The sequence below is a fragment of the Myotis nattereri genome (assembly GCF_964212035.1).
Source record: "Myotis nattereri genome assembly, chromosome: 7".
NCBI classification, from domain to species: Eukaryota; Metazoa; Chordata; class Mammalia; order Chiroptera; family Vespertilionidae; genus Myotis; species Myotis nattereri.
In genome coordinates this window covers 81,522,206-81,542,225 of record NC_138082.1, presented here as the reverse complement: position 1 = coordinate 81,542,225, position 20,020 = coordinate 81,522,206, and the positions used below count along the sequence as shown (strand labels likewise).

General features: G+C 36.6%; 1 protein-coding gene across 3 annotated transcripts in view; it reads right to left on the bottom strand.

The window, feature by feature from the left end:
- The window catches only part of DPP10 (dipeptidyl peptidase like 10), a 1,372,039-nt gene that overhangs the window by 468,772 nt on the left and 883,247 nt on the right, over nt 1-20,020 (bottom strand). For all 3 annotated transcript variants that reach the window (XM_081095341.1, XM_081095339.1, XM_081095340.1), the window contains exon 2: nt 7,319-7,433. In XM_081095341.1, the coding sequence (XP_080951467.1) occupies nt 7,319-7,433 (115 nt within the window). The remainder of the gene's footprint in view (nt 1-7,318; nt 7,434-20,020) is intronic.

The window sequence follows — 20,020 nt, the reverse complement described above, 5'->3', positions numbered from 1 at the left end:
AAGTACTATGGACGAACAAACCAAAACATGGAGTTTTTTCCAGCAAAACTATTTTTTCCAGAACAAAGGCAGGAAGTGACATATTATTTAGTTTAAAGTGTTATTTAACTAAGGGTAATTTTTTTTCTTGTTTTACAGATGTTTCTTCTTATATCTTATAAAAAAACTTTGGAATGGGGTGAGTTAAGTTACAGTTCAAAGCATAGGATGTTAAAATCTTTGGCAAATAATTACATATATTAAAATATCCCCTTGTACAAACACAGGGCCACATGTATGTTAAAAAAATATTTTACCCCAGGAACATGCAACCTCTCCTTTTAAGGAAACCTTGCTTCTCAATGATCAGGCTCTCTTGTTCAGCCTTTCCTATTTATAAAGTAAGTATTTATATTAATGAGAGCAAGTAAAAATATGAAAAAAATTATTAAGGTTGTACAGTGATATAAAAGCATTTTTTATACAATGTGGTTTAGGATAAAAAATATGTCCTTATTTTTATCGTGGGCATTTATTGTCCCTTAAAAAATATGATTTCTGGAATAAAAATTCATATAAAATTTTCCCACTCCTGTCATTTCCTCCCTATCTATCCCTTGTCTATCCCAGCCTAATTCTTTCTGTGCTGTGTATTCCTTTTAAGAAATGTACAGAATCTATTCACTAATTTTAAAAAATCTAGAGGCAGAATAACGCAGGGCTCTTTTTTTTTTTTTTCTGAAATGTTTCTTGACCGTACTTTCTTTGGCGTCATCATGTATCTTAATCTATATTTCAAAAGTTAAGACATGTGCTAAAGCCATAAAGGCCTGGCATAGTGACCCCGCTTCTTTGTGGTCCAGTTGTATGACAGGCAATCTACTGTAACAGCAAGATTCAACTGAATATAGATTATGAATAAATTAATAATAGCTATTTCACGTTCATGGTGTGAGGGTAAATAACACAGTACATGTAAAACACTTAGTACAATATCTGGCATGTGATAAGCAGTTAATAAATAAATGCTATTCATTAAAACAAATTCTCTCTTGTAAAACAAAACACTTTGTAATGTAAGCTAAATACATGATTTATCTATTGGAGAATACCAAAAGAGGAGAATAAATAAGGGAATCAAATCTGAGTCATTATTGAAATGTAGCTGTATAGCAAAGACAATACAGACAAATGCTCAGAGAAAATTATTTTCATTGAACATCAGAGATAAATCTACTAGAAAAGTAACAACAGTACATGTTATCCGGGGGAAACTGTTAGAATCTGTCCGTTTCCCTTTGGCCGGTGACTAGGTTGCACCATATTCAAATGTGTTCATCTGTGCTGTTCCTGGGAAAACAAGCAGAGACTATTTAGCTTATGCCTAGCAGTACAACAGGCCTCCTTTTTTAACTTAACAAAATTGAATAAGCAATTTGCATTTTGGTTGATGTTGATGTTTACAAGTGAGTAATGCAAATCTCAAATTCTGCAAAACATTATTTCCCCCTCTTAAAGGATAATGGGATAGTTTGATTGTTGCTTTGACATTTTAAAACACAGGTCAGATGCTTAAATGACACCTTTTAAATTATAGCTGCCAAGAGATTGTTTGTAACATAATATAACATGACATTTTAACTAACTATAACCAGGAGCAATTACTTTGGTGGAATATAAGAGTAACCAGAATAAATTCATTTTTGTATAACAAAAACAAATCAGCTGTCACCAGGCCAATACAGTACTTCATTTTACTGAATGCTGTTTGGAAAATTGTATCTTTTTTTATAAATGGGGACAGATTAACTTTTTAAGCCTCATGTAGAAATCTGGTGTCGAAGACAATAGGAAGAGAAAAGTCTTTACTACATGGTCACGTGGTCTTCTAGTTTTCTGTCTTGCCTGTTTATTTTTCTGCATAGGGTTACTTAAATTTCTCTAGTTCCCTTCATTTCCTTAGTTCTAAATCTTGGCTCAAGTGTACTATTTGAGCATAACTTCATGGATCAAAACTCTTATCTGACATAAGGGTTTATTTAATGAGCATCGCAGTGGCAATCTCAACCTGTGTAAATTATTCCCCAGAATGGCTTCTGAGCCCACTGTAAAATTACCACTATTCGAGATACTTCAAAGAGTGAAAATAAAGGCATTTATATAGAGGAACTGAAGAATCCTTACTTAATTCTTATTTAACTGAGATTGAGCAGAGTTCGGATGTCTTTGACATGAATACTTGGCTTACTTTATACTCTGATTGACAGATAATGACCAACCCAGAATGCTCACCTAAGGAAGAGAGTAAAAGAATGAGTAATTGTCTAAAAAGCAAGAACTAGAGCGAATGATAAGACACAATTTCACTGCTTTACAACTTTGTCTTTAGTCAGCCACGCTAGTGAATTAACCTGATGACCCTGTTTTGACACTGACTAATTACACACATCAAGCCAAGGGCAACAGGTCACTGTTGCTGAAGAATTGGGGGAATATACACCGTCCACAGGTGGCAAGGGACTGAAGAGCTTGATCAATATCCTCGACCAAATACTTTGTAACTCATAAAAGAGGCATCTCCCTTCTCAAACAGCTCCATATAGGTAACTATGGTACATGAGCTGTCTCCTGACAATGGTCATTCTCATTCTACATATTAAATAGGAATATGATACTGCAAAGTAAATGCATAGCTACATAAGACTGCTTTCCACAGCTTTAAGCATGAACACACACTCACACATGTGTAGAGTATAATTACTGACCTCATAGGAATATATTATGAAAATAAATGCAAGTACTCTTTCTTTTCTTTAAATGAACTCAGTACAACAACAAAAAGAGTGGGCTTGATCAATACATTCAACAGAGTCTGTTTCTTAATCAGAAAAAAATTGGACTGAATAATTTGTTCCTTTCAGAAATAGTCATTTGTTAAAGAAATACATGAATGGTTAACCCACTCTTCAAAAATAATTAGGACTTCTCTTCACAAGGCAGATAATTTGTTGACAATTTGGAAAATAAGACACCTGTGTCAAATTACTTCTGTAATAAGATTTGCAATCAAACCAAAATTACAATGAACATGTGTTTCTTTGGTTATAGGCTGGCATTCCTTAGCACTTACCTGAAAAATGTGATGCTATTTTGAGCAAAACAGTTTCTAAATCCTGTCTTAGACTAGATAACTTTTTGTATGGGTTCCACACCCCCCAGGAAAAACCCCACAAAAGATATTTTCAAGGCAGAAGAGGCTTAGTGAAAGAGCTCACCAGGTTTAATCTGCTATTATATCTGTTATCAAACAAGCCACTATTATTGTTGTCATTATTATTATACTAGAGGCCTGGTGCACGAATTCATGCAGCAGTGGGGTCCCTCAGCCTGGCCTGTGCGGATCAGTGGACCTCTGTGCTGCTGCAGCCCAGCATTACCCACCAGCTCATCGGGCCTGCTGTTTGCATCCATCCCACACTACTTCATGTTGCAGCAGGAGGCTGGGGAGGAGCCCGAGCCCAGGCTGGGCGCTTTGCAGCGCCGACAGGCGTGCAAGGGGAGTGTCCGCGGGAGAGGCCGGTGCTGCCATAGCTGCTCTAGCCAGCCATGAGCCAGGCATCTGGCACCTGCCTGTCAGCTGAGCAGTGCTCCCACTGTGGGAGCACACTGGCCAGCAGGGGGCAGCTCCTGAATTGAGCATCTTCCCCCTGATGGTCAGTGCACATCATAGCTACTGGCGGGTCGTCTGGTCGTCCAGTCACTTAGGCTTATATATACATAGATTAGATCATAGACATTAAAGCTGTGATATTAAACTTTAAAAGGTCACTTCCCGTTGCCACAAACCAAGGATGCCCTTTTCTTCAACAAAAAATCTTGAGGTTAAAGGAGACAGTTGATTTGCTCAAGCTCATATAGCTATGAAATACATATACATTTCTGACTTCTATCCTAATTGGAAGGATCGTCCTTGAGTCAGCCCTTTGTACTAAGGTCTAGTTATATTTTTACCTTACTGAATAACTTCAGGATCAGAAGTTTCCTCTTCTGATATGTATTCCCCTTCCTGGTTGAAAGTTTCCAGTGGTTTTACCTAGAAAACTGCACCTTGGGAACATATTGATGAGCAAAGGGTGCATGAGGAAGGGGAGGGAAGGTGTACCTTATCTTTCTGTGGAATGTTTTCCCTGGTGGATCTATTCTAGCACAGGTGAGAGACTTCAAACCAGAGGGTAAGAAGAGGAAGTCTTGGTGCAATCAGAGCACGCAAGTCTGTGCACAGACAAGCACAAAGTGTTGTGCCAATTCAAAAGTCCATGGTAATGGTCTTGATGCACATTCTAGTCTTTAGAACTAGAGGTTAAACAAACTCAGATTTTTTTCCCTAATTTGATAACTTCTAAGAGTGATTCCAGGCTTCTGACTCCGGTCTTGGGCGACACGCCTCATTAGGTTTCTGGCCTTACATTTCACTGATATGTTTTGTTTGAGCCCTTCATGAAGGCCATGTAACTAGGCTAATATTTATGCTTGTTTATAACTCAAGCACATCCCTAACCACTGCCATCACACCAATCCACTTCAACTTTTTAATCTTATAGGCCCTACCAGCATTGAGTTTACAAACACAGAGTGTAGAACACAGGTTGTCCGATCTCTGTAGCAATACCTTTCCCACCCCAGCATACTGACTTCTACTTTTCATTTCATAATATATCTCCCAAAATTAATAGTGAAACCTAAAGACAATTGGACATGTGGTATGTGAAATGCACTTAGTACATTGTAAGTCTAAATAATAATTTCTACTTCCATTTATTAACCTCATATGAAATTAAATGCTTAGGTTGGGGATGTGTGGGTTGTTGTGTTTTTGTGTAGTTGAGAAAGAGGAGGATAGGAGGCAATAAATATAATTCAAGGGGTGATCAGCCAACTACCAGAGCACCTATAACATTGTAAGAACTCCATAATTACCTACATGAATGGACAAACAGACCACTGAAGACTGACTCCAGATTGCTACCTGTGATAATTTAACATGGAAATCACAAGTCTATATCCCCAAAATATTTTATACTTTCATTTGAAAATCTCCCTCATGTAACACAGTGTTTGGTATTGTGTCAAGTGATCAATAATTACTGAATAATAGTAATCATAAGAGGAATACCAGCAGCAGTGCTAGAAACTATGCTAAATGCTTGAAGTATATGATCACATTTATTCCTCATAATAATACTGTAAATTTGGCATTACATGTAATACCCATAATACAGATGAATGAAATAAGGGACAAGGCCAACTAACTAACCAAGTTCCCAAAACTACTAGTAAATCATAGAGCCAGAACTCAAACTAAGGTGTATGTCTTGCCAAAGCCCTTGCTTTAATAAATGAATAAGTATATGACAAAATGAGTGTAACTATACTGTGCTTTTATATTGAGACAACCTGAAAAGGGTTGAATAGAGGAAGTTTAATTCAGTGAATGGCAAATTCTACAAGGTCTTTTTTATACACTCAAGGATCCGAAAGTGTCAGTATGGCCTCAGTGAGTAACAAAAAGTTTGGAGAAAGAGAGTTACCCACCTGGAAAGATACTAGAATCAGGATGGAAGGAAACACACAGGCACCATGGCACAAATTTCCTCCTTCTGGTTAACAGTCACCAATAGGAGGCCGTTTATCTGACTCATTTTTTTTTTAATAATTGTGCTAAAATTCTTATGTTTAAGTGGAACACTTTTCTAAATGAAAGCTCATCTTCCATTAACAAAAATTCTTGGCATTCTGAAGCATTGGAGCCATTGCCCAATTACACTGAACTGCAGATGTACCAATGAGGCAATTAAGACAGAGTTCCTAAAGAGAACGCTGGATAAGCCAGCTCTTACCAAGAAATGTTTCCTTTCTCTTTTAAAAATATTTGTCTTTCCTTTTCTTCTTCCTGATTGTCTCAATTTCTCAATCTCTTCATATGTTAATTAAGAACTACAAACTATATTTTTTAGGAGTTATACATTTCAAGTCTATATTTTTATAAATAAGGTATATTTCATAAGTACCACATTAAGACAATTGATATTGCTATTTGTATAATTAGCCATCATAATTGTTGACTAAATGACTCTGAAAGAAATCTATTTTTAATCACATTTTTTACATAAGGCAACATGTTTAATGAACTCTCAAGCAACAAAGCTGGGAGTAGGAACTACATAATAACAGAACAGAACAGCAACACAACATTCAACTACATGCTACAACTTCATAATACCAATTGACTTTTGAACTAGCTCAATTCTATACCAGAAATGACCATGTTTTGTAATTCCAAGTTGTATATAGTGTCCAGTCTTTGAGGAACCACTGGGTGGGTTGTAGAAGCATGCCAAATTTATTTGTTTCTGGAAGACAGTTTGGGAGTTTTAAAAAGTGAGCAGCCTTGCCTGGCTGTCATGTCTTAAGTGGTTGAGCATCAACCTATGAACCAGAAGGTCACAGTTTGATTCCCGGTCAGGGCACATGCCCAGATTGTGGGCTCGATCCCCAGTGTGGGGCATGCAGAAGGCAGCCGATCAATGATTCTCTCTCATCATTGATGTTTCTATCTCTCTCTCCCTCTCCCTTACCCTGTGAAAGCAATAATAAAAACATATTTTTTAAAAAGTGAGCAGCCTTTCTCTGCTATGCATATTAGACCTACTAAAGTGTAGTAAAACTTCTGTGTACTGAAATAATCCCCAAAGAAGAATTAAACCTACTGAAAATTTACACATGTATGTTAAACAGTGTAAAGGAAATGACACAGTCCAAAGATCATTACAAGGGCAATCTGTTCTTTGGACAGAGAGAAACTTAGACTGTGAAAAGTATAGGGAAAGGGAGAAAAAGAGCGTTTAGAGACTTAGCTCATTGCCTTTGATCTAATCCTCTTTGTCCCTCAAAGCCTCCCTTACCATTGTCACTACAGTTGAGCTATTAACCACATATGGAAACTTTCAGACTCCACTCTCTCATCTCCAACCCACAATAAAAGCCCAGTGTCCCCTGAATTTATTAAACTAGCAAACAGAAGTATCTAAATAGCAATAGAGTCCAAAGATCTTGGCATTCTCCATGTATATATTTCACATTTCAGCTTCCCCAAAATATCTTGCATGATATTTAAACAAAATCACTGTGCCATTTGCAAAATGTCTGGTTGCACATTTTTTTTTATTCCAACCAACACTAATATACCCTGAGATACCACATACGGCTACCCTGTTAAGGCATTTGTATGTGAAATCATCATCCACAATACCGTCATAAGAGAGGAATAAAGACTGATTACCTGGGGTTAAGAGGATGACTGACATAGTGATGAGTGAGCATACAACTAAAATCACCAGCAGGGCAATAGCAATCCCCTTCCAGTTTCTCTGTGGAGGGCTGTTACTTCCCAGCTCCTACCGAGATAAAAAAAAGTTTCATAATTATACATGCTCCAAGAGAAATGCATTCATAAAAATATGATTTGGTGCATGGCACAATCACAGTTTGAATGCTGATTAGAATCCTTTTCCTCTTAGGTACCTCATCTATTTATTCTAAGGTGCATTTATTATAAATGGCTATCTTTGCGGGAGGCAATCTTATTTCTCTAGGAGATAAACCAGGAGAGCTTTATGCCTATTGTTCAAAATGTAGGTGATTTTAAATGCATTGACTATAAACACTAGGATAATAGCCAAAATACTCTGCAAAATAATTATGGAAATAAAGCGTTCCCATTTACGTGTTGTTTTTTTCTTGCAACAAAGGAACTTACAATAAAGATTTAAATACAATCATTCTCAAAGCACTATAGACTACGATTTAACTAGATGAGAGGTACCAGATGAGAGATGGGGAAATCATTCAAAATGCTGCTCACTGCAGAGCCTTGCACAGTTGTCAACACAACAGGTCTTTTTAAACAGTTCCCCCACCACTCATAAAAGCAACAGGGTGCAGGAACTAAATTCAATGAGTGCTTCTCTATCAATGGTTAACAGCATCCTCTCCCTGGGCAGCATGCATGATATTGTCAAGGAGGTGATATTGATGGGGAAGGATGAACATGCGCATCTCTCACAATGCACACAGTAAAGCTCTTTATTTCAGATGATCTGTGTTCTACTCTCTTGACTAGAAATGTGCAAGCACCATTCACCAAAGTGCAGAACCGACCGCACTGGTTTGAAATGAGGGCCAGGTTTTCTTTGCTATATAGTTTATGAAACACCGAGCCTCCTGGTACTTCCTGCCCCACCCCTCAACCCCATTATCTCCTTCCCCTAGAGAACCTTCTTTATTCAGAAATATTTAAGTGAGTTGGGGACAAATAAACAAAATATGAAGTTCACTATGTGATCATAAATCACCCAAGAAGCTATAGAGGAGCACCGATTTAAACAAAGATAAATGGTATAGAAAACATTTAATAAACTATAAATGGGTTCCTGTGACTCACAGATTAAAAAGCATTGAAGCCAATTTTCATATAGTGGAGTTGGCATTCAATTTTTTCACAAACGCTTTGGACTTGAACTAAGCTCTAAATAAACCTAAGAAGCCCTGGCCTGTGTGGCTCAGTTGGTTGGAGCATCATCCCATGCACCAAAGGGTTGGAAGTTTGATCCCTGGTCAGGGAACAGAGCTAGGTTTCAGGCTCAATTCCTGGTCAGGGCATATAACCAGGTTGTGGGTTCAGTTCCCGGTCAGGATGTATATGGGAGGCAACCAGTAGATGTTTCTCTCTCACATCAATGTTTCTCTCTTTCTCTTTGTCCTTCTCCCTTACTCTCTCTCTCTCTCTCTCTCTCTCTAAAAATAAATAAATAAACTCAAGAAGAAACCAGGTATTTTGTTCTTGTTTGTGTTACACCATCTGAGATCAACCACTTTAAGTTTGTCTTTGAGGCCATGAACCAAATGCAATAGATGGCAATTCCACCTTTTTTAAGTGACTGTACCCACATCTCTTTTTCATGCTTATAAATGCTTGTTATTCAACGTCCCTTGCATTTTGGTTAACATTTCCATTCACATTTCCCATGTAAATCAAGACAGTAGGTCCTCAAATCATCAGTGTTTGAGTAACAAATCAAGACAAGTAACAGTTGTATTAAGATCATCAACCATGTTCTGGATGCAACGATACTGCAGATTTCCAGGTGAGTTTGTTGTTGGTGTTGTTGTTGTTTGTTTTTGTTAGAATCTGCATGGTAAGATGATCAGTTATTCTCTATGGAAAGACACCATACTCAGAAGTCAGCAGCAGGTGAAGAGATCACCGCTGTAAATCAAAGCCTGGGATGGTCAGAAACTCTCATCTCAGGAACTAAGAGAGAATGAAAGAAGGGCAGCAAACATAGAAAGTGGGTGTCTGGGCCACAAATCAGAAACACATTTGTATTTGTTGACTCAAAGAGAGGTGAGCCCAGTACCACCGCTTCATAGTGTAAGAAAAAGAAAAAGAGAATAATATTAAGAAACTGGAACTGACTTCTCAGTCCAGTAAAATAATCAAGAGTAAATATGAATTTAAGTAAACTAATTCTGATCTTGATTCAATTTTACTTGAATTTAAAGCAAATTATTGGAGAAATGACTTTAGATTATTATGTAATTACCATGTGCTGTGTACCTGACATTGTCTAAGACAATAATAATAGCTTAGGAATCTTACTGTGTGTTTGGTATTATACTGAGTACTTTATATTCATAATCTCACATAATCCTCATAAAGATAATGTGAAATAACTATTATTTTGACAGATTTACGGATTAAAAAATGGGATTTAGAGAGGTATTTATTCAAAAATAAATCCACTCTGTATTAATAAGTGACAGATCTCAGGGCCCAGTCATGAAGTCTGGGCCCTAAGTCTGACTTCAGAGGACATTCATAACCACTATCAAATGCTGCTCTAAAAGTCAATATTTCTAGAATAAATTCGTGAGTCAATAAAAAAAATCAAATCAAGGAATGATTTGTACACCAACATAATAATGGTTGTACTTTAATACTTCTTCTTTAAGAAAATCCACAGTTATATAAAAAGCTTTCCTGAATTCTGGAATGTTTTCAAATCAATTTAAGTTTCACCAGTCATACCAAATTGATAAAATATACCACTTTCAAATGATAGAACATTCTTGAATGATAAATAATCTTTCTTCTGAAAAGACACACATAAGAATATGTGGCTCCTCTGGAATGACCCATCAATGCCAAGGCTTGTGCAAGTCTGCAGTTCACTAAGCTTGGGGACTGCAGACTTGGTGAACGGACTGGAACTCTGTCTTTTCCATTCCACCGCATGTCCTGTTACCTATTCTCCTCCCTCCAACCCCTTTCCTGTGCACCCACTTACAGACATGCAACCATTCAACACCCCTGCTCAACTGTCTCTTCTTTCAGGAGTTTCCCCTAATTATGAAAGCCAGATATAATTTTCCTTACTCTGAAAATCTTTTAAAATACATTGTATCCGTAGGTTGTATTTACTACTTAATAGCAATGACATTGCAAATATGCTTTGTAAATTTTTTAGCCTCAGATTTTTTAAAAACTGTGAACTGTCATAATGGTAATTATTTTAGAATCTTGCAAGGATTGATACAAATGATTTAAAAACTCTTATTACTTCAGTGTGCAGTAAGGAAGCTCACACTAAGCGAACTGCTTGGGATGGTCCTCCTCCACACACTGGGCGGACCACACTCACTCAAGTCTCATCTCAAATGCTCCCTCCTCGGGAAGCCTTGCCCAACCAACTTCTCTAAAAGCACATTCCATTTCCCTTCTATTCCCCTCACTTAGCTTAAGTTTTCTTCATGAAGCTATCATTTGGGAGCATATCATATGTCATATTATATTTACTCATGTATATGACAATATGTGTTAAGCTATTTGTTCCTTTTACCTGCCACAATTTTCTAGAAGGGAAGCTTTATAATGTCAGATACCTTGCTCACCTTGCTCTCTGCTATATTTTTTGCACTTTGAAGTGTTTGGCACATACAGGGTAGACACTAGATAACACAAAATGAATGAATGAATGGATGGATGAATGAGTGCATGAATGAGTGAATGGCAGCAGCTATGATGATGATAGTTGTGATAATAATGGTGGTGGTCGTGATAGTAATGATTAGAACCATGTATAAAGAGCCATCATATCTCTGTTGAAGGTATTATCTTCTTAAAGTAAGAATCACATCTTAGACAGCTGTCGATTACCTGACGTGCTTAACAATCTCTGGTTCTCTTAAAAGGTGCTTAGAAAATGATCTACAATTCACTAAGCGGCATACATAGAGTCCTGAAAGGGTAAAGAGATACACTGCCACCAGCTAAGTACAAGTTTTAAAATGTAGCTACTTGCTAAAGATTAATTCACCAGCGAGTATTTTAGCCTCATTAATCTGATGCTTGGATTCCAAAACCCATTTGCGGTCCTTAAGTCACCTTCTCTTCAACTATCTCCTGCACACTACTGTTCACTGCTGTGGGAAAGGGTCCTAATTAGCTTGGCTTTGCAATGACTTCCCACAGCACACACCTGGAAGCAACCAATGCACATGCCAGGGCCGCGGAACGGGGAAGGCGCTATGGGCAGCCTGAGAAACACGGAAGGCACTTGCAACATGGTCATCTGGATGTGCAGCGGTTCTCAACCTGCGGGTCATGACGCCTGAAAATACATCCTGCATATCAGATATTTACATGACTATTCATAACTGTAGCAAAATTACAGTTATGAAGTAGCAACGAAAGTAATTTTATGGTTGGGGGTCACCACAACATGAGGAACTGTATTACAGGGTCGCGGCATTAGGAAGGTTGAGAACCACTGCTAGAGGCAGAAAGAATGGAGCCCCTGAGACAGTATGTTCCTGGGAGGTTTGGAGGGACAAGGACAAATATTGCATATTTCATATATAGAGGTGATTTGAAAGCCAGACCCTTGGTGGATGGATGCATCTGTGTGAACATTCGCTGCAATTGCCTAGAGACATGTTGGTGCTACAGACAAAACCAAACTCCATCAGTAGCCTAGTTATTTATGTTGTAGTTACCGCCAATGCAAAAACTTATCACCCTTCAGAGGCCAGCTTAGTTTATAAGACAAAATGTCCAGGACACAGTGTACCTAAATCCAAGTGCATTTTTAATTTGTTCACAAGCAGAAGACAAAATGTTGAACATCATAAGCAGAAAACAGATGAGATTTATATGTATTTTAATGTGTCAAAATAAGAAGAAAAAAAAAGCCTAGCCACCAGTTTCAATCTTCTTAAAAAGCAGCTTATCAAATGTTTGTAGTATTCCATTTACTTCCCCATAGAGAACCCCCATATTCACCGCCATATGCATCATGAGAAGAAATATGAGTGCTGCATATTAAAATAGTCTCAAAAGTGATAACATTTAGAGAAAGATAAAAGGGACAACATTGTTATGCTGAAACTATGTCTGTAGATTGGATGTGGGTGTTTTAGAAAAAAATAGGTTTTCTTCAACGGCATGTTTACTTTTTAAGAACAACAGTGAAAGTTCTTTAAAATGTCTATTTTGCTCCTTGAAAAGGAAAATTAGATTTTCAGGTTAGAGTAGTAACATTTAACATGTCAGTTCTTAATTTGATTCTCAACACTATCTCATCCATCATTCAAAAACTCATCTCTTCACTTTTCCTATAATCCCTCCTTGTTTTTATCTATTGCTTCAAAACCCTTCTGTTGTGCTTGAGTTTTCACAAAAACAGACTGTTAATGTTTTCTGAAATAAATTTAATTAGTTCCTCAAATTTAAAAAAGGGTATAACACATCCCACAGTTCATTTTCTGTTAATCAGCTCAAAAGGTTGCATTTCCTTTTACTTAAATGATTTTACTTTACTCATGGTATTCACATTCATAACACTGAATAGTTTCAACTGTGACTAGAAATAGTCCAAAGACATTTATGCTGCATAGCTGGAAAATATCTAAAAGGTAGTTAAAATACTTTTGTATGGTCTATATTGTTTCATATAAGAAAAATAAAGACTTCTGAAGACACCTAGCAAAAATTCCAAATAGATGAAAACTTCTCTTACATCATTCCTAAGAAATGGTTAGCCAGTTCTGGCTTGAAAACCCTGGAGATATGGGGATTCAACAGTTGGCCAAATCTCTTTAAATAATCTTATTTAACAATATGTTAACTATTGATAATTATCAACATAATAAAAGTTTAAAAAAGAAAGATAGAATAGGAAATCACCACATTTTTATATGAAAATGAGGAGGAAATTTTTAATTTTCTTGTATTGTTACAAAAATTACTTTGAACATCAAATCACCATTGTCTAAAAAATTGAGGTGTTGGATATAGTGGGATTACTGTATAACTGTAGAAAATTTGGAATAAAAAAGTAATCATTTTTTTATTTTTTAAAATAAGGGGACAGTAGGTATAAAAATACACACTAAGGTATTTGGAAAGTACAACAAACCACATGTTTCTTTTTTCCTAGCAAAATGATAATTGACAAAATTTATAACCTGAAATAAACCAATAAACATAAAAGAAATTGAGATAATTTTAAAGGAGCTCCCCAAAAGTAAAAAGCCACATATTTTGCCTCCACAAAACAATTAATTTCTGTACCATTAAAAACATTTTATAGTTATACTGAAAGCACTATACCTAAATTTTATTAAGTTCACATTGTCTTGATAGTGTATCTGAAAATGAGAGCACATAAAAAATACTTGTAATACCTACTACTTCTTAATATTGCTCCATGTACTCATGGATGTTCACGGTTTCCTCATTTACCATGGTTCCCTAATTTGAAGACTCTATGCTAAGCAAAGCATGTATTTTTTGGTAAATAATTGCAAGTTATACATTTTTCAAAATTATGTGTGTTACAATTTTGTGCTGTTAATGTACATGAGGTGGTGCTGAAACAGTGCTACTCTTAGTATGAGCTATGGGACAACAACATCACCTGGAAGTGTGTTAAAAATGCAAAGAAAGAGTCTTTATTGCTATTTGCATTACTTTTTAATATCAGTTGGTTTTATTTGTTTACCATTAATTTATATAAGAACTAACATTTATCTCAATTGTAATTTGACATTTATCAAATTATATTTTGATTGTATGGGACACATTCTAGAATCTGGATGGATCACCATTAAATTAGAAATAAAACAATGATGACAGCTATTATCAATATATTATGCAGTAATAGTTTTACATTTCTAGTATCATGATTTGGAGGTCTAACTGAACATCTGCGACTCTGAATCTGTTTAGAGATTGAAACCATAACTAACACTATAAAAAAGCAATTAAAAAACAAACAAACAAATATGATATCAGCAAGATGGCAAGCTAGGAAGTTGTAGGCCCTCACTTCCCCCAGGGACACATCAAGTAAATAACCAATTAAAATAGCTATATGGGAGATCTTCAAAGCAGTTACGGATCTGTAGCAACCAAGCCAATGTCCACTCAAGAGAAAGCCACACTCATCAGGTTGGGAAATTTCATAGTACTTTTCAGCGCCCCACTCTCTTCCTGGCACTGTGCAGGATCAGGAGAAAGCGGCCCAATCCCCTGTTCCTCCTCTCAGATGAAAGAACATGAGTGGAATTTCTTTGCATGTTCTGGCCAATCTGTGAGCTCCCTAGGGGTTTCTGTGCTGCCTGCCTTGGAGATCAGACAGAAATGTCAACATAGTTCACACCTAGGGTTGGAAGCCATGGAAGGCAGTGGCAGTTTCCATACATCATGGAACTGTAGACATGCAGAATATGAGGGCAAAGGATTATAGGTAGGGGAATATAGTAGAACATCTAAGGCCTTATGAAAAAGCAGCTGTGAAACTTTTTTTTGGAAATTAAGATATTTACAAACAGCTATGTATGTAGACAGGGGGACTTGGGGGTGCAATACACACACAGGCCCAGGGAAGACAAATGCTGCAAAAAGACCTGATCCCCATGGTAACCACAAAAATGTCTGTAAAATACACACAAAAGGAAATGAGAAAGGATTCAAAACAGTGGATAGAGTGTCGGCCTGCTGACCAAGGAGTCCCGGGATCGATTCCAATCAAGGGCATATACCTAGGTTGCAGGCTCCTCCCCAGCCCAGGCCCTGGTGAGGGCTCAAGCAGGAGGCAACCAGTCAATGTGTTTCTCTCACATTGATATTTCTTTCTGTCTTTCCCCTCTTTCTTCCACTCTCTCTAAAAATCAATGAAAAAATATCAAGTAAGGATTAAAAAAAAAAACATGTCACACACACCAAAAAATCCGCTAAATACAAAGGAAGGTAGTAAGAGAAGAAATGAGGAATCAAAAGCTGTAAGACATATAGAAAACAAACAAAATTTCAGTATGCAGTCCTTCTCTATGACTAATTATGTTTAAAGTTAATGGAATAAACTCCCCAAACAAAAAACATAGATTCCAAAAATGTATTCAAAACAGAATTCAACTATCTGCTGTCTACAAAAGATTCCCTTTACATCTAAGGACACACATTAACTAAAAGTGAAAGAATGGAAAATATATCATATGCAAATAATAACTAAAAGATAGCAGGGCGGGGGGGGGGGAGGAGGGCTATAATATTATCAAACAAGTTAAATCTGAGGCAACAACTGTTGCAAGAGACAAAGAAGGATATTATATAATGAAAAAGTAATAGGTAAAACGCTCTCCCCCCAAAGATATACACATGGCCCATAAGCACATGAAAAGATGCTCAACATAACTAATCATTGGCAAAATAGAAGTCAAAACCATAAAATACCACTTCATATATGTTAGGACAGCTATTAGCTAGAAAACAGAAAGTAACAAATGTTAGCAAGGATAGAGAAAAATTGGCTACCTCTACCTTGCTGGTGAGAGTGCAAATGGTGTAGCAGCTGCTATGGAAAAACAGTATGGCAGTTTCTCAAAATTTAAAAATAAAATTACCATATGACTCAGCAATTCTAATTCTGGGCATATTGCCCAAAGAATTAAAAGCAGGGATTTGAACAGATATTTGTACCCCCGTGTTCTTAGCACCATTGTTCACAATAGCTAAAAGACGAAGCAGCCCAATTGTCTAGAGATGGGTGAATGGAAAAACAAAAAGCAGTATACACCTACAGTGTAATACTATTAATAATTAGAGGCCCGGTGCACGGGTGGGGTCTGGGGTGGGCCAGCTGAGAGGAGGGGCCGTGGGAAGTTGGTGGGCCAGCCCCGCCCCCTGGTAGAACTCCCAGTTGAGGGGAGAATTTGCATATTAGCTTTTTATTATATAGGATTAAAGAGGAAGAATATTCTGGCATGTTATAACATCTACAAATCTTGAAGACATTACTAATTGAAATTAATCCATCACAAAATGACAAATATTCTATGATTTCACTTGTACAGGTTATTTAGAAGAACCAAATTCATAGAGATAGAAGTATCTATCGCTATGTGATTGCCAGGCACAAAGGATAGGAAGAAATGGGGAGTAATTGCTTAATGGGTATAGAGTTTCAGTTTGAGATGAAAAATGTTCTGGAGATGGATGGTGGCGATGGTTGTACAATAATATGAGTATGCTTAATGTCAATGAACTGTATACTTAAAAATTGTGAAACTTGTAAATTTTATGTTATGCATATTTTGCCACAATTTTAAAAACATATATAATATCCACATTCACAGTAGTACCAGTTTAAAAAGTTTTTGTGTACAAAGAAAGAAAACCACAAAACTTTGTATAGGAAATCACTGAATTTCTGTCAGGAGGATTCAATGTCATAAAAGTGGCCATTTTCCAAAATTAATCTAAAAATGTAAAATACCAATGAAAATCCTAACACAACTCTTTTTAAACTGATAAAATACATTTCTCATTCATCCTTTAAAATAATTATATGGAAGTATAAACATTTTGAAAATAAAAATAAGATGGGTGTCAGATATTGAAATGTAATATAAATATGTGCTAATAAAATATATGATATTTATAAAAAATTTAGAAAGAAAACTATATTTCAAAGAAGTTAAGTTCCGTGCACACAAACAGACAAAGTATTTATATTTTGATCTCCAGTATATCATTATTCCTTCTTTCTGTAAGGAAAGACCATTGGGGTTTCACACCGCACTCCAATTAGATATCTTTATGACCTTTCTGGTGCCGTTATCTTTTCCATTACCTTCCTTGCCGTCTTCGCATTTTAAACCACTAACCTGCCAATCCTCCCAGAAAAGTATTTTTTTGGAGCCTGCAACACCGCACTCTCCTGATTTTTGTCCTCCATTGCTAGCAGCTTATCCATTTCCTTTACTGGCTTCCTCTTAGGCTTGCCTCTAAACCATGAAGTTCCCCAAACCTGAGATGTTTTTCTCTATATGAGCACTATTTCCAGTGATATCATCCAACGCCACTTCTTATCATCCAAATTTTAAATGAATTTCATATATTATATATTAATGCTAAAAAGAATGCATATACAAGCTATTTTGAAAAGAAAAAATAATCTCTAAGGAGACAGCTAAAGGTGTCACCATGTCCTGCAAACAGCCTATCTTCTCCCTCCCTATGTATGTCTCCCATATGTTTCCCATCGTAGCTACTTACAGTATCTATTGCTTCTTAAAATTTACCATTAGACTCATGGCATTCACAATTTCCCACATTTTTTTTCTGCTTCTCCCATGAGAAGATTACATGTTAAGTAGGGTACATGTTTTGATCAAATATTTTATATTTTTCAAAACTGAGTTTCTTATTAGGTACCTTCTGTCAACCTATTTAGATAGTTCCTTAGCTCACTCCAGTACATGAAGCAGCAGAGTGTAAAACTGACCTTTAGATCCTGGTAAACATCATCATCTGAAAGTTTCTTTGAAATAAAAATAATTTAGCTCCATCCCAGACCTTATGAATCTCCATGGCCAGGGCAGGCCCAGCAGCGTCTTTTAACAAGCTCTCCAGGTGATTCGGCAAAAGTCTGACAGACATTCGCCTGAATCAGTGATACTCAAAGAATGGTAATCTCACCTCTGAGATCATATGAATGTCAATAAATCAGCCTCACACTGAACTACTGTATTTCAGTGGAAAGGCTGAGCAATCTTTGTGTTAACAGGCTTCCAGATGATTCCTGTGCACAGTAAAATTCAAGAACCCCAACCACAGACATTAAGTCATTGAATGACACAGTTCTGGAATTGCAAAAATGACCCACCTCAGCCTCCAGGAACCTGGTAGACATATGGCTTATTGGCTTTGGAGTCAGTACATCTGGATTTTAGTTTTTAATTATCGACTTACTAGCTCTGCAACATATGAAATTGGCCTAATATTTTATGATTATAAACCCAACTACTAATATCTGAGACATACGGTCACTTTTATTTTGTTCACCTGTTTGTTATTTACCAAATCATGCACAGTCTCAATATCATTCCACCTAATCAGACACTATTTCACACTCATCTTTGTATCCTCAACACCTAGTACAGCACATAGTAAGGGTTCACAAAATATCTGAACCAAAGCACTGTGCTCAGCATATGCTCTATGACACGAGAATAGGGTATTTAATCTTGACTGATTCATCTCAGCCACATGGGAACTAGGAGATAAACTGGCTACCTGCCTCTGAAATCTAAAAAGAAATGACATCACAGGAAGGTAACTGTCAATTCATTTTAGGATCTGTATATTTGTTGTTTAAAGTGAAATAAGTCATATGGAAAAGGACAAGAACCATATCATTTCACTCATTTGTGGGATATAAAACAAAAACAACAAATGAACAAATGAAACAAACAAACTCATAGACATAGACAAACAATATGGTGGAATGCAGACTGGTGCAGCCACTGTGGAAAACAGTATGATTTTTCCTCAAACAGTAAGAAATGGAACCAGAAACACCAATCAGAAAGGATATATGCATCCCTATGTTCATAGCAACACAATTTATAATAGCTAAGATTTGGAAACAACCTAAGTGCCCATCAGTTGATGAGTGGATTAAAAAACTGTGGTACATCTACACAATGGAATAATGTGCTGCTGTAAAAAAGAAGAAACTATTGCCATTTGCAACAGCATATATGGAACTGGAGAGCATTATGCTAAGAGAAATAAGCCAGTCAGAGAAAGATAAATATCACAAGGTCTCACTCATATGTGGGGTATAATGATCAAAATAATTTGATGAACAAAAAATAGAGCCAGAGACAAATGGCAGGGGAGGGCGGTTAGAGAGCAACCAAAGGACTTGTATGCATGCATATTAGCATAACCAATGGACACAGACACTGGGCAGTGGGGGCTTGCCCAGGGTGGGAATGGCTGGGCGGGGGTGGGGGGTGGGGGGAGAGGGTGTCAATCAGGGGAAAAAGAGATATAATGTAAAACTTTAGACAATAAAAAAAGTATCTCAGCAGGTACAAATTGGATCAATAACCATAAATTCCTGGTGTTGTTTTGCCAACATGAGTTGCTAACAAGCCAAACAATAATCTTCAAGCTTGATTTCAGATGAGAAAACAGCAAACATAATCTGCTAAGTCGTCCCAAAGCTCTAATATTTTATTTTGCAAACTCACTTCCTGCTTCTGAAAAAGGCAAGGAATCTAGTTATTTCTCATTGTTTCTGCAATGCCCAACACAGGTTTGGGTACACAACGCATCCACCAATATTTATTAAATATATATATATATATATAACAAACAAAGCTTTAATTTGTTTTTTTTAATAATATTTAATCTTTCTCTTTACCTTGCAGTTACTCAGGATTTCAGTTCTTAATTGTTAATGCTCTTGTACCAATAGATATAAAGCTAACTTTATATCAGGGTGTGACATAAAACTAAGTTGAACACATTCTATCTTTGTTTAACGTGGCATATATATTCATTATAGAGAAATAGAAAATAGAAGCTTACCAGCCTGGTCTTCCCACATTAATAATTACTTGTGTGATT